Source organism: Thamnophis elegans, chromosome 1 (genome assembly GCF_009769535.1).
Source record: "Thamnophis elegans isolate rThaEle1 chromosome 1, rThaEle1.pri, whole genome shotgun sequence".
Classification (NCBI taxonomy): domain Eukaryota; kingdom Metazoa; phylum Chordata; class Lepidosauria; order Squamata; family Colubridae; genus Thamnophis; species Thamnophis elegans.
This window is the reverse complement of record NC_045541.1, coordinates 4,315,991-4,332,424: the sequence shown is the minus strand read 5'-3', so window position 1 is coordinate 4,332,424 and position 16,434 is coordinate 4,315,991. Positions and strand designations below refer to the sequence as shown.

Genomic DNA, 16,434 nt, shown 5'->3' with positions numbered 1-16,434 from the left:
GGCGAACCTATGACATGCGGGCAACGTGAGCCATATTTGCTAGCACACCAGCAGTCAGTTCTGGCAGACATGCGCCTGCCAGCCAGCTGAATTTTGGCCTTCCAGAGGGCCAGGGGGGGCCGTTTTCACCCTCCTCAGGCTTCAGGAAAGCCTCCAGAGGCTGGGGAGGGTGAAAAACAGCTCCAACAGGCCAACAGGAAGTTCGGAAATGATCCATTTCCAGCTTCTGGAGGGACTCCAGGGGGCCGGGAGAGGCCATTTTCACCCTCCCTGGGTTTCAGGAAAGCCCCCGGAGCCTGGGGAGGAGTCATGTGCTCATATATTGGGGGGGGGGTCATGCGTGCATGAGCAGGTGGACGGGGAGGATTAAATTGATGTGGGCAGGCGTGCGTGCACGATAACACGCGCGCACACAATTTTGGCACTCCATGAGAAAAAGGTTCGCCATCACTGATCTAGTATATAAAGTTATTTATAATATACATGCCTTTCGGTAGGAAACAAATGTAGAAACCAATCATTCTATAAAATTCAGCTGTAAACTCATAGCTAAGAGCGCGAGGTGATTAGGGTGCAGTACTGCAGGCCACTTTAGCTGACTGTGATCTGCAGTTCAGCGGTTCAAATCTCACCGGCTCAAAGGTTGACTCAGCCTTCCATCCTTCCGAGGTGGGTGAAATGAGGACCCGGACTGTGGGGGCAAGTTGCTGACTCAATTTGCTAAAAAATCTGTAAACCGCTTAGAGAGGGCTGAAAGCCCTATGAAGCGGTACCTAAGTCAAATAAATAAATAAATAAATAAGAGAAGAGACTGCCTTTAGAAGGATGGCTGCTAGGACAGGGTTGAGCTTGCCATCTACATAAATGATTAAATATGTACATGTTGACAGACATAAAAAGCAACATTCAAAAAGCAGGTGATTTAATTCTCAGTGCTACACTAAACACAGCACGTAATTATTTCCTAAGCAGATACATTATTGGGTAAGAATTCGTTGGAAAGAGAGTCAGCATTCCTTCTGCATTATTTTGTCTCTTTGAATGGAATTTTCACACGCATCCCACATTTGATTTGGACGTAACTAGGTCAAACCTGTTTCCTGAGACACAAGTAAGTTCACTGTAAAATTGATTTTCTTTTTTAATGAGAACGTTCTTCCTAATTCTAGTCCAGAAGTGAAGAAACCACACACACACACACCCCTCTTAGCTGTTGCTCAACTACAGTTCCGAGCAACCATTGATTATGGTGAGAAATGCCCTTCCCACTCACATCCCTGCAGCCACGGATCTTCTGCGAAAGAAAATGCTTTGTTCCCTGCAGGCAACTTGAGTTCTTAACACTAGGTAAGGGATGGGGAAATTTTGCATTCCGGTTGTCATGGCAGTAATACATTCCCTCGATACCCAATTCAAGTTACAATCTAGCCAATAAGCTCAGTAACTTGAATGAACTAATTAGAAGGATTTCAATTCTGCTAACCTTTTTTTCAAAATCACCCGTGATTTGATATGCTACCTAGTTACCAACCATAGACACATTTTCTTTTTCTCAGTTTCTGGTTTACCTTTAATACCTATGGTATCTGAGCTCCGGGGGCAAAATGACTTTGCCAAGCGTAGGGACTAGCCTCCTGTTCAGTCCTTTCCTTTGTTAACATGAGCTGCTTAGCTGCTAAATGTCAGAAAATGTCTCTGTGTTCCGGGCTTGCTTACAGGATATTGTAGAGAGACAAAAATGGAAAGACAAAGGAAAAACGTGTCCTTTAAGAGGCATTTAAAGCAATCCTTGACCCACAGATTTCAGCAGAGGCTAAAATTATCAGAGCCGTCACAACAACAAAACAAAAGGAAGAGATAGAATATCTCAAAAGAAAAGGGGAGATGAGTATTTAGAGCATTACTAACAGCCAATTTGGTGTAGTGATTAAAATGCTGCCGGTGGTAAATTCCAGTTCTAGCTTGGCATGAAAACCCCGCTAGGTGACTTTGGGCCAACTCATCTCATCGGATTATTGTTGTTGTGAGGAAATAGGAGGAGGAGGAGGGGGGAATATTATGTTCATTGCCTTGAGTTACTTATGAAATAAAGGCAGGATAAAAGAAATCTAATAAATAATGCATTATCTTTCTTTGATGTGTTTAAATGATTCCATTCCAACCAACTCTCTAGCGTGATGGCTATGCCAACTGGGTGTTATGAAATTGTAATTCGAGGCATCTAGAAGGCATCACAGTTTGGTAGAACTACTATAATGGGTACAAGTCATTCCAAGGAAAAGGAAAGAGGAGAAAAGAATCCAAACATAAGACAAAATATGGGGAATATTAAGAAGGATTAATAGTCTACACAGTTCATTATTCCTATTAGGTATAACCTCTATCTTTATAGAGTGCTGTTGTGGCCCGGCAGGAGCCGTTGGAGCTGCCGCCAGACTCCGACAGCGAAGGGGCTTATGAGTCGGCCTTGGAGGAGGTGGAGGACCCTGGACAGGGTGTCGACTCCGAGCAGGGCAAGGAGGGACTGGTTGGCCACCAGGTGGCGGCAGAGCATTGGATCAGAGGGAATGTTCAGGAAAACATTTGGGAGTTGTTTCAGGATGCACGCAGGCGCAGGGCTACACGGCGTAAAGAACAACGGAGTAACTACAGGAGGTGATTACGAGCAGTTGAAGCTGATTAAGATCCTCTCCTGATTATAAAAGGGACTGTTTGTGCCACACCCTGGTTGCAGGAGTCAACGTTCTCATTCACGTTCATGATTCAGAGGAACCAACTTGGATAAGTGGTTTGCTGTGAGAAGCTTATTTGCATTGCCTAGGTTCGTAGTAATTGCTGCAGAGAGCATATCTGTTTGTTTATTTTGGCTTGCAGCCAACGAGAGTCTTGCCTGATTAAAAGAAACCTTTTTTAGTTAACGTGGCTTTTGGCTTTCGTTCCTTGATGGAGAAGGGGGGTCAGAACAGAGAGCTATCCGATTTTGAAAGAATATATTTTCCCCCTTTATCAGAACTAATGCCTCCACTCCTGTTTAATATCTACTACATGAAGTCACTGGGTGACATCGTTCATCACCATGGGGTGAGGTATCATCAGTATGCTGATGACATCCAGTTGTATCTCTCCTCCCGATGAGCTAATTGATACTGCTGATGTCCTTTTTCAGTGCTTGGAGGCTGTGGAGGGTCTGGATGAGATGGATGGCATAAAAATTTAATAAATAAAAAAGATTAAAAACATCAAGCTTCAACTAAACATGGCCAGAATCACAATGGCTGGATGGCTATACAAAAGTGATAGGCGATAGATGACTAGGGAGCTAGGTAGGTATGTGATAGACAGACAGACATTTCATATTATGGATTGCTAGGCCATGTTTGACAGGAAGAAATGAAAAGCCTGCTATCATTGAAAGCAGTAGAGTCTGAAAGTGGTGGTTGCTTTCAGTCAAAACTAAGTTTGCCTGTAGCAGGATCTCTTGTGGAAATGGAATGGAACATTCTCTCTTTATTTATCTTGTTTCTTTGCACATCTGGTTTTCTAATACTGTACCAGGTTGTTGCAAAGTTTACTAGCTCATACTACAAAATTAGTAAGCTTGAAAAAAGACAAGCCACCTTCAAAATCAATTTGCATCAACAATATTGTTTATAATTTATGAACGCTTTCATTGGAAGGACTACTTGTGACATTGACATCTCAAGGATTTTTGTAAGGGACATCCACCGTTAATTCCATCCTACACAATACAGGTTGAACCCAACACGTTGACAGTCGTTAAGTGAGTTTTGACCCATTTAATGACCTTTATTGCTGCAGTCGTTAAAATGAATCACCGCAAAGATTAGCCTGGCCCCCTGCGCACGCAAATTCGTGACGCGTTCCATATTTTCTCCTCAGTTATTCCTGTTAGGCATAATTACAGACTGTAGAGTTACAGAGACTAATATGATTTTGAACCTTACAACGGTATCAAGATTATTGGTGGCGCAGTACTGGGAGAAGGAAGAACTACCTACTATTCAGCGATCGTGGGTGCACCGCGGTTCACCCACGTAACACCTATCCTCCGCGAGCTGCACTGGCTGCCTATTGGTCTCCGGATACGCTTCAAGGCGCTAGTCGTCACTTATAAAGCCCTTCATGGTATTGGACCTGGGTACTTGAGAGACCGCCTGCTGCCAATTACCTCCACTAGACCGATTAGATCCCACAGATTAGGCCTCCTCTGAATTCCATCCGCCGGCCAGTGTCGACTGGCGACTACCCGGAGGAGGGCCTTCTCTGTGGCTGCTCCGACCCTCTGGAACGAACTCCCCGTGGAGATTCGAACCCTCACCACCCTCCAGGCCTTCCGCAAAGCCCTTAAAACCTGGCTGTTCAGCAGGCCTGGGGCTAAAGAACTATTGCCCCCGTCTCGAATTGGTATGACTGTTGTGTATTTTAAATTATGTATTGTTTTGTGTCGTTTTAATTTTCTGTTTGTATCCCCCTTCCCTGGTTGAGTTGTGAGCCGCCCTGAGTCCCCTTCGGGGGGAAAAGGGCGGCATATAAATAAAATCAACATTCAACATTCAACATTCATCCAAGAATAGACAATAAAAGTAACAAACTTAGCAGAGATGGCTAAAATATCAGCATATCTTAAGGACCATTCAGATGAGAAATACAAGCTGGAATGGAGAAGATGGATTGATTATATTCAGAATAAATATGGGACTAAGAAATTCCAGATAGCTTATGAATGAATCAGCAAGCAAGGATACAATTTGCTTAAAGTTGGCTTTACAAAAAGGGAGTTAAACTACAAGTGAGGGATGATGTTAAAGTCTGTTAGCTTATCTTAGAATATGGATGTTAATGTTTATACCCTGTATTTGCTCTGGGAGATTGGGGGATGGGGGTGGGGGGGAGTTGGGTTTTGGGGGGAAGGGAGGTATATATTTGTAAAATATAAAAATTTTCAATAAAAAAAGAAAAAAAGAAATAAAAATGAAAATAAATCACTGCAGTTGTTAAACTAGTAACATTTGTGTCAGAAGGTCACAAAAATTGATCACGTTACCACAGGGATGCTTCAAGAGTCGTAAGTGTGGAAAGTGGTCCCCTAAGTCACTTTTTATTGTAACTTCTAATGGATACTAAACAAATGATTGTAAATCGAGGACCACCTATATGTAAATCCAACTCATACCCTGCACACCTATTGATTCCTGCAAAGGAACAGTCAAATGGATGTAAGGGGAGAGAGAGGAAAGGAGCAACTGATGAATATATCCCACAATTAAAAACCAAAAACAGAGCGTCATCATGGGAAAATATGATTGTTGAACCAATTATACAGAAATTAATTTAGAAAAAAATCTATTTCAGTTTTCTTTCATTTCTAGATGTGCCTTCAACTCATTTCAATTTTAAAAAATCCTGGGATGTCTTAATAAAAGAACAGATGCAAAGTAATGAGTCTTATTTTCACAAGTCTTATTTTCTAACTGCAAGAGAATTTTAGTGTTGCTGCTTGAAAGAGTTTACTATTTTTTTAAAAAAGAATTGTTCTTTATACAATTTGAGAATTAATTTTCTTTATTTTCGATGGTCTTTTATATTTTTGTTCCAAGCCAAAAAAAAAAAAAATGCCATCACTATCATAGGCACCTAAGTAAGAAAATAATTCAGAATTTGACACTCAAATGATAAAATAAATTTAAAGCAGTTTCTTTTGTCCTTTGAAAGCTTTTGAGGAGAAGGCAAGCAGGATCTACACAAGGAGGTGACTGACTTCAATACATATGTCAATCTTTAGCCAGCCTCAAGCTCTAATTTGCATGTTGTAAACAAGCAATTAAAACTCAGACAGATTTTTTTTCTATCACGTTATGCTAGCTCAAATGCAATGTCACTGGAGTTTGAGTGCACATTTAGTTGTTCACATCAAAAGATACACCTCTTTCCATTTTTCTATTTGAGATGACTGACAAATTACTTTTTATAAAAAATAATCCGATGAGTTACAATAACAATATCCTCCTTTGCTACCTAATCAGAACAACATTTCAACAATACCGGTAGAATATCTGATTGCAATGGGAAATTCTCATGGCTTGAACTGCCATTAATCCAACGCTCACATCTCACAGCTATTAGGATACTCTTTACTATTTTGAACATTGACAATATTAAGGAACGATGTAGGAATATACATCCTGAGCAAAAAGGTTGCCAAGATGACCTTGGTGGCCTTTTCATCTGTGCTCGCACCTTGTTTTTTTTTTTTTCAGCCTGTCTTCTTAATAGTCCAATTAGCTGCACTTTCAATAGTTTTTCCACAGAGCTGTATTTTAAAACATTATTTTCTCCCCCCCATCCCTGCCAAGAAGACTTGCAGAAAGCAATAAATAACAACATGAAGACAAGTAACAAAAAGCATCCTAAGAAAAATGTTATCCTTCAATTGTCCCTGCAAATCCTCATTTAAAGGAGCAAAGGTTTCTCAATTCCAATATATATATATATATATTTAAATATATATATATCCTTATGGGCTTAGCAAAAACTGAAGCTGGAGGCACCTTGATGTATGATGCTCAGAACAGAAGGGTTTTTGAGGGTGGGGAGAGATTAGGGGACACAGGTGCCAGCCACATGTATACTGTTTTCTCTATTATATTTTCATTACTATTATTATTATTATTTCTTTAAAACTAGGATATATTAAGCATATTGACATGTAGCGGAAATACACCAATGAGAGGAGGAGTGGGAAACAGAAGGGAGAAGAAAGATGGGAAGAGAAGGATAGGAGAGAGGGTAAGGGGGGAAGATGAGGAGGATAAGGAGGAGTGGATGGTAGAGAGAGGAGAAGGAGAAAGGAAGGGGAACTAGAGCAGGAAAGGATGATGGAGGGAAGATAGAAAGTTGGAGGGTGGTAGAAGAAAGAGGTGTATGGAGAGCAGAAGAGCTATAATGGGTTTTTATTTTTCTGGGCATTGTTGACAAGAGGAACTGATGTAATTATTATTTAATACTATATGATACGGGCTATGTATAGTATACATGTGAGTGTATGTTATGAAAATGGAAATAAAAAATATTTTTTTAAAAAAAGACAAGTGACAAAAAGTGCTCTGAGAAAAGGGATATTATCCCTCAATTGTCCCTGCAAATCCTCATTTAAAGGAACAAAGGTTTCTCAATTCCACTATATTTTTATATATATATATATATATATTATATATATATCCTTATGGGCTCAGCAAAAACTGAAGCTGGAGGCACCTTGATGTATGATGCTCAGAACAGAAGGGTTTTTGAGGGTGGGGAGAGATTAGGGGACACAGGTGCCAGCCTTCTGTAGAATGTGCACTTCTGCTCCATTAATTGCTGACACATCCTCCACCACCCCCCACTTCCATCTCCGACCCCTAGGGAGAAAAGCAGAGCGGCAGGCCCAGACTGGTACCCAGCAGCCAAAGTAGACAATTAGGTGCCAGAAGCAAAAGGGAGGGAGGGAAAGAGGGGGTAGAGGATGTAGTTGCTTAGCAACCAGGCGGCAGAAACAGCTGTGTAGCAGGCCCGAGCTGGTACCCAGGCACTGACAAGCTAGCCAATTAGCACACTGTATTTAATGCTGACGTTTCCTAGCAACAGGATACACAAGTTTGCCTGCCTCTCTCCCTCCCTCCCTCTCTCTCTCTCTCTCTCTTCATATTCCTCCCCCACCAGCATTCAAACCATTTACTTGTCTCCCTTTTGACTCAATGACTCTATTTATTTATTTTTTGTCCCAGGAGAGATTGGGGAACTTTTAAAAATCTGTAGAGCATTTAGCTTCCAGTTCACTCAGCATTAGGAACCCCATATGTATGACATGATAACAACTGCAAAAACCCACTGAGGAGTTATGAAGATACCACAGTTTGAATTCAATACGTTTTTCCTCAGATCACAGGAAAACGGTTGCATTTCATTCGTATAGGCAGAAAGGGTTATTGTTTCTATTTCTGGTAGGCATCAAATAAAACACCAACATTCTGTGCATTTGCATCTAAAAAAAGATGTTATTATTCATTCTTGCACATCAAAACTAAAATAAAATAAAACACCAACATTCTGTGCGTTTGCATCTAAAAAAGATGCTATTATTCATTCTTGCACATCAAAACTTGCTTGCTTGCTTGCTTGATGCCTCTTCACCCAACGTGGGTATAGGCGACTTCCATGGAAATTTGATGCCAACGGCGATCCATGGAAGCTGTTTTGGCTGGATATACCCAAGGGGACGCCAGTCCCAAGGGTCGACAGAGCCCGATTGGTGGGAACGGGGGGCACCACGTGAAGGCCGGGTTGTCGTTTGATAGTTGAGAGGCTTTGCAATAAGCGTTGCAATGTATATTTATATACAATATACATCAAAACTAAAGCCATATTACTATTTATCTGGATAACAAAAAAAAAACAACAACCCCTAACTGGTGCTAAATTGAAAGTATCAGCAGCATGGAAAACCTGCCTCTACAATATGTTCTTACAATAGAAGCTGATATTCATATGCATCGTATCCATGCATTAGATTGGTCATGTCCATGCGGTAAGATCATCATATTTAGCAATAGCAGTTAGACTTATATACCGCTTCATAGGGCTTTCAGCCCTCTCTAAGCGGTTTACAGAGTCAGCATATTGCCCCCAACAATAATCCGGGTCCTCATTTTACCCACCTCGGAAGGATGGAAGGCTGAGTCAACCCTGAGCCGGTGAGATTTGAACAGCCGAACTGCAGAACTGCAGTCAGCTGAAGTAGCCTGCAGTGCTGCATTTAACCACTGTGCCACCTCGGCTCTCGATAATAATTTTAACATTATTACATGATTTATATACATTGTGATATATTTTAAATGTAGCCCAAGACAATTCCTCTTCACTCAATGCAAGCCAGGCAAGCCAAAATGTCAGACCCACATGTCTTGGATGGTTCACCCTTGAGTCTCTTGATAGTAACGCCATATCTTCTTAACACAGACTGCCACTTGCCATGGGTTGATCACAGTCATATAAATGCTTTAAATCAGATCCAAAACTCTTGTTTATTTGCTTAATATTCTTGATGATATTATGTTCCACCTTGTTTAACCCCATTTACTTCAGCAATGGCACAGTTGCAATCAATATGACTGAAACCAATGCATAATATTCCCACATGTTAAGGGGACAAGTAACATGGTCTTGGCATTGAAACATACATTATGTAGTAGCCCAAAATTCTTATTTTTTTAACCTACAATCAAAACAATTGTACCTCATCATCACTTAGCTACACTTTAAAAGTGCAAAGGTCTTGTATCAATGCTTGACCTGTTTAGAATTCAAAACCATGTTTACAACTTTAATGGAAAATGTGGGATTCAGGGAATAATTCAGTGCTAGATTGGATACACTGGAACCCTTTGATACGACTGTAGTCAATTAGATTTTTCTCACCTCATTAATGCTCTTAGGAAATAAGAGTTGAGAAGAAATAAAATATACCTTCTTCTTTCATGAGGCAACATGGCATTTTATTCTGGGTGGATAAAACTGAAAGAGAACTACTCTTAACATTAGAAAATGTGCTTCAGAAACATGCTTTTTATTTAGATAGTAAGAAGCCAAGTTAATACTGTGGAATAGCTCCATATATTATCACTTAATGCAATTTCCTTCCATTCTCATCTCAGCTTTAGAACATTATCCTGTTAAGAGATCCTAACCCTATCATTTTGTCAATATCCACGTATTTGCTGGGATCATCCAAACTCTGTAGGTTTTCCTATAGTTGCATGAGATTCCTTTCTTTGCTATCCTCCATCTTCCTTCTGAAATGACCAGCACTCCTTCCAAATGGTCAAAGGGAGAGCCACTACTTCTACCTATTAATACAGTGTTTCTCAACCTTGGCAACTTGAAGATGTCTGGAGTTGAAGTCCAGACATCTTCAAGTTGCCAAGGTTGAGAAACACTGTATTAATAGAATAACAGAATAACCCCCTGTCCCTTAGGCAGGAAATCCTGTATCATTTCAGACAAATGCTTGTCCAATCTCTTCTTTAAAACCTCTAGCGTTGGAAGCACCTACATCATCTGGAGGCAACCCGTTCCACTGATTAATTGTTCGGTCAGGAAATTTCTCTTAGTTATTATACCAGTCTCTTCAATTTCCTACTACAACTTGCTGATTCTGAATAAGAGAAGCCTACGCCCTAATTGGGATTTTTTTCCCCTATCAAATTCTGCAATAAGAAAATTTGTTCCCTACAAGTTCTTGCTTAACGATTACATTAAGATTGGAGCCAGGCTAATACTTCCACAGAAAAATCAGATTTAATTTCTAATATATATTTTTTCCCTTTAAAGCATCTGCTTCCAATCTTGGATAATGACAAATTTATACACTTCCTCCTCCTGTTGTTCAATCTAAATTAATTCGCCTTCTGTCACTTAACTCACTGGCATTTGCTGAGATAGGTCTGGGGAAAAAAAATCCCCTTTCCCTTTCCACAAGTGAAAGTGTCATCCCTTCAGAACTATTTGCCACGCAAATGTGTTAAGGCTGAGGTTTTTTTTTTTTTCCTCACCTCCTTAAGTATATATTTTATAACAGATCCTTCATATAACTTAAGAAATAGGTAAGCTTTCTCCCAATTGCACATCTCACCTTCTCATAGTGCTCTCTTTCACACATATCTTTCCACATACCAAGTGACTTCTCCATTTCACTTCAGGCCAAAATCTGAATCCATCTCTTTACACGTTTGTTTTTAGCAGCAAGGCTTTGGTGCAACATCAATTAGCACCAGTTCTTTAAAAAAAAAATCTTTCAGCTTATGGGGAAGAAAATTAGCTTCTTGTGATTTCTGAGTTAAATTCCTTTCTGTACCAAAGGGTTCACTTTACCAGACAAATTTCAGATTTTTTTAATATGACAAAATCACATTAGCTATGGTGATTAGAGTGCAGTACTGCAGGCTACTTCTGCAAGCTACTTCTGCTGACTGCAATTTGGGAGTTCAAACCTCACCAGGCTCAAGGTTGACTCAGCCTTCCATCCTTCCCAGGTGGGTGAAATGAGGACCCAAATTGTTGGGGCTGTAAAGCACTGTAAAGCAGTATATAAACCTAAGTGCTATTGCTATTAATCATAGGAAACTATTGGAATGCATCTACAAAGAAATGTCCTAAATTGAGTCTCAAAGAGGAGTCTTCCTCAACCATAAATGGAGATGTCTACTGAGCCGAGGTGGTGCAGTGGTTAAATGCAGCACTGCAGGCTACTTCAGCTGACTACAGTTCTGCAGTTCGGCTGTTCAAATCTCACCAGTTCAGGGTTGACTCAGCCTTCCATCCTTCCGAGGTGGGTAAAATGAGGAACCGGATTGTTGTTGGGGGTGATATGCTGACTCTGTAAACCGCTTAGAGAGGGCTGAAAGCCCTATGAAGCGGTACATAAGTCTAACTGCTATTGCTATGTGTTCTGGGTTAAGGCTGCCACTTTCCACATGCAAAACATGCACTCCTCCGCATGTAGGTCTCTGTCTCCCAAATAGTCTATACATCCTTTTACTTTATGCCATTCCAGAGATTCCCAAAACATTGCGTCTTCTTTCAATTTTGCCTATGAAGTTCTGTGGCTTTTTCCTTGAGATTTTCCCAGACTTTTTCCAGCACTTTCCCAACAGACTATTGTGCATGGAAATGTTAAGTGTTGGCAAAACAGGACTAGTTCTGGTATTACTAGTGGTCAACCCATGCTTTTGTGAAATCTAATCACTACCTTGTCGCCTCATGTTTGAATTACTGCAGCTAGCTCTACAAGCTACAAGAAGCTAATGGGAAAAATTAAATATCAGAAACTTTTTAGACCTTCAGCTCAGTAGTCAAGAGAGCCAAATGGCTGGTAGCCATTGGCACGGTGAAGCTTGTTCACAATTGATGGTGTCTTGCAGGGACAGTTCCAAGCAACCAGGCCTGTGTTCAAAGACAACGGATCCAACAAAATAACTGCTTCATGCCTATAATCTTGGCCTTGGGACTCTTACAATACACACCAAAACTTCCAAATCCCACCTCTAAAATATTTTTCCTCTTGGGGTTTTTGGAGCCAGTTCAACTGTCTGCTTGCATAAATAAAGCGACATTATTGTTTAGAGAGATAAGGCAGCATGAACTGAAAGAAGGAAACCATGTAAACATAAACGCAGCTGTTTGGGGTAAGAATCTGAATTCACCCAACTCAGTATCTAGTCTCCAACAGAGACCAGGTTTAACTGAAGAAGCCATAACTTCCCCAAAACTCATTCCCTCGGGAGTCATGCTCCTGGATTTTGAATATATATTTTTTGCAAATTAGCCCATTTGAGATACCTCTATTCTAAAACTGTTGCTCTGTGATTTAATGTTTCACCAGTTGCAGCCCTTAACAAGAGTTTTAGTATAGATATTTCTAATTACAAGACTTTAATTTTTCAGAGAGAAGTATTTCACAGCATATATCCAGTTAAGGTCTCAGAATATAGGTTTTTTTTTTGACCAGGTGAATATTCAGATTGTAAATGAGGAATGGTTAATTAACTTTGGTTCACTGATGTTAACCAGAATTAATCAAACTTTGTTCTATCAAAATACACAAATATCACCATGTTAGGCATAGAGAAAGATTCTGAGTTTCTAGATATGTCTATATAGGAAGGTATTTCAAACAGGCAGCCCCTTTGCACTTAGCAAGGATTTCTTGAGGATCTTACATGTTTATGTGGACATCAGAAATTGGTTCAAATGTGATACATGTATAACGTAAAGGGAATACAGTAGAAAGAATTCTCAGTTTTGACTACAATACCTATTTTCAAAAATCTGTTCAGCTGAGGTAACTTTAATCAAACATTCTTTCTCTGTAATATATGAAAACAGCAAGAACGGTGATTTATTCCTACAAAGCTGTCTCTAAATAAAACTGTTTGAAGTCGAATATGTTTCACACATATTCATTAGATTTATTTGTTTAGATTTGTTATGGCCACCCAACTCAAGTAGACTGTCACTGGAATAAAATGAAACTGACAGCCTAGAATAAAATCAGACGTAACGATAACAATAAAATGGGATGCAGCCCCCACAAGCATATTAACTCTAGGGCTGGGAAGAGCGCCAGGATTTAAAAGAGTCTTCCAGAACCCCGGGAATATAAACATCTGGGAACCTTTCCAGAGGGCAGGAGCTGCAATGGAGTTTAGTTTAGTTTAGTTTAGTTTAGTTTTATTAAACTTGTATGCCGCCCTATTCCCCGAGGGGACTCAGGGCGGCTAACAAACTAAATAGGGGAAATACAAAAAACACAAAGACAAGACAAATACAAAAAAAACAGATTAAAAACTCATCAACAGCCGCAACAATTCGAGTGGGGCTGGGAACTCATCAGCCCCAGGCCTGCCGGAACAGCCAGGTTTTAACGGCTTTGCGGAAAGGCTGAAGGGTGGCGAGGGTCCGGATCTCCACGGGGAGATCGTTCCAGAAGGCATGCTTCCTTGATCCCACAAGATGATATTCAATTGAGGGGATCAGGTGGCAGAAAAAAAACAGGCTGACCCTAACATAATCAGGTCCTAAGTCGCGATCAGTATAATCAGTAAAATCAGTAATAATAATGTAAAATTAACAGTAATAATTTACCTTTTGGTATGAGTAAATATAGGTGAGGGATTTTTTTCTCCCCACAAGTAGGGAGAACTGAAATCAGTTCAGTTCAGTTCAGTTTATTAAATTTCTATGCCGCCCTTTTCCCCCGAAGGGGACTCAGGGCGGCTCACAACCCGAACCGGGGAGGGGGATACAGACAAAAGATTTAAAAAACAACAACATAACAATATATAATTTAAAACTCACAACAGTCATACCATTCGAGACGGGGGCAACGGTTCTTTAGCCCCAGGCCTGTCGGAACAACCAGGTTTTAAGGGCTTTGCGGAAGCCTGGAGGGTGGTGAGGGTTCGAATCTCCACGGGGAGTTCGTTCCAGAGGGTCGGAGCAGCCACAGAGAAGGCTCTCCTCCGGGTAGTCGCCAGTCGACACTGGCCGGCAGATGGGATTCAGAGGAGGCCTAATCTGTGGGATCTGATCGGTCTAGTGGAGGTAATTGGTTATGTGCTAAAATTATGATCCATTTGAAGGCCAGAAGCAGGCTCTCATGAATGTGGCTTGATCTACAGTGAATCATAATTCTTTGAACAGGCTGGCAGGGTAGCTATCAACAAAACTAATAAAAATCTGGTCTTCGTTTCTAAACACAATTGCATTCCACCAAATAACCAGTAGAATTATAAAGCAGCTGTGACATAAAGACCATCACCCCTCATTGATAGGATCTCTAGGAGCATTAATCTTAATCTGTTTAAAAGGAGAGAATTATACTAGTGCCCAAGGAATGTAATTTAACTTCCTCAAATAGCTAAACACAATCCCAATGAAAACTTTCCATGTCAAGTATTACTACTACTTACTACTACTACTACTACTACTACTACTACTACTACTACTACTACTACTACTATTTATTTGCTGCCTATCTCACTATGGGGCTACTTCAAGCAGCTCATAACCATAAAAAACAAGGAAATAAAAAGGAAGTTTAAAAAAAGTAAAATAATATAGCAATAAAACAAGGTATGATGTATGATTATTTGTATTCTCCGTAATCTTCAACATTCCAAAAAAATGTTATTCATATAGGAATTATAGAGCCATACGGTTAGCATTTTCATTGTGCAATAGAAAAATTCTCAAACTCCTTGACATAGTATGGAACACAATGTTCCAACCCAACTTTTTATACCAAGCCTGTAACTCTTATCCTCTAAAGCTTCATTTCTGAACAAGACAAATAATAAACAAAAGGCATAAGTGTGGTTAAAGACAGCCAAGCATCAAACACAAGTACCTGTGTGAGTCCTCTGGTGCGCTTTTAAGTGTGAGCTCTTTGTATATACTTTACGGCACCCATTGAACTGACAACGATGAACCCTCTTCTTGTTTTCCGGGGATGCGTCAGCCCCTAATCCTCCTTGTTCACTGTCACTGAGTGCGCACTTTGTTGTGTTAGCTGGTGCTATTACACCAACCTTTACAGAGCTGAGGGTGGATTTCTTTGTCACTAATTTCAGTGTAACTGTGCCATCAACTGCAGAGATAGTTTGTGAGGTTTTTCCAAGATGGCGGCTGAGTTCAGGAGAGGAAGGAGGTGTTAGTGAGGTCACTGCGTTGAGTTGGGCCTGGTTGACAGCAGCATAGCCCTCTGTAGAGGAGCTGGTAGGTTGCAGGCTGAGACAAGTCTCAGACAATAGTTTGTCCCTCGAGAGAATAATGTCCATGTTGGCATTTTTGTCACAGGTACTCATATCTACAGGTAACAAGAGTGGGTCCAATGGATGAATGCTGTCTTCTGTGCCATGAGCAGAAGTATGAAAAAAACAGTCCAGGTCCTCCACAAAGCTTTCTGGGTTCTTCCTGGGTTCTGTTTGAAGGTAGCGTTCCAGCTCAAGGCATGTCTGTAGAAACAAAAGGAGAAAGGAGCCATCACTGGGCAGTCAAACCCAACTGCAACCATTACCAAGAAGAAAAGAGTGTCTGAATAAAGCCAGCTGCCACAGTCAGAGATAATAGAAAAGCAAATCAATAGCAATAGCAGTTAGACTTATATACCGCTTCATAGGGCTTTCAGCCCTCTCTAAGAGGTTTACAGAGTCAGCATATCGCCCCCAACAACAATCCGGGTCCTCATTTTACCCACCTTGGAAGGATGGAAGGCTGAGTCAACCCTGAGCCGGTGAGATTTGAACAGCCGAACTGTCAGCTGAAGTAGCCTGCAGTGCTGCATTTAACCACTGCGCCACCTCGGCTAAGACAAGTTTCTGCAGCAAACACTACAGAAATGACTTCTTCCATAGAATAAGAATCCAATGGCTATTCAGCTCTGATGTGTAGAATCTAAAAATCCAGGTACAAATCTATTGGGCAAAAATATTTGCAAAAAAAGGAAGGCGGTTGAAAGCACAGGTTGCCAGTTGCCTAGCAACCGTAAGAACAATCACTTGCCAATCAAGTGATTCACAAACATTACACAAGCACTCCTTGACCAGTTCTGAAAAAAAATTCTCAACTCTTATTTTGTTAACTACTTTGGGCATTCATACTAGTCAGCAATGTTATAAATGTTTCAAATGAATCAATAAATATAAACTGAGAAATAAATATATAATAAAACCTCTACACTTCCTTTACAGGTTAATTCAGACTACAACTCAAGACTGAAACATGACCAGGGCACTGATAAAATCTGTACGCTCCTAGACCTCCAAGAAATTAATTTATGATTGAGTCTACACATACAAAACACATGTAATTCACGTT

At 40.5% G+C, this 16,434-nt stretch overlaps 1 protein-coding gene across 1 annotated transcript in view; it reads right to left on the bottom strand.

Annotated features, from left to right (window-relative positions):
• Positions 1-16,434, bottom strand: part of KLF7 (Kruppel like factor 7) — an 86,751-nt gene that overhangs the window by 26,779 nt on the left and 43,538 nt on the right. Inside the window, exon 2 of the mRNA XM_032233500.1 lies at positions 14,966-15,572. Within this exon, the coding sequence (XP_032089391.1) occupies positions 14,966-15,572 (607 nt within the window). The remainder of the gene's footprint in view (positions 1-14,965; positions 15,573-16,434) is intronic.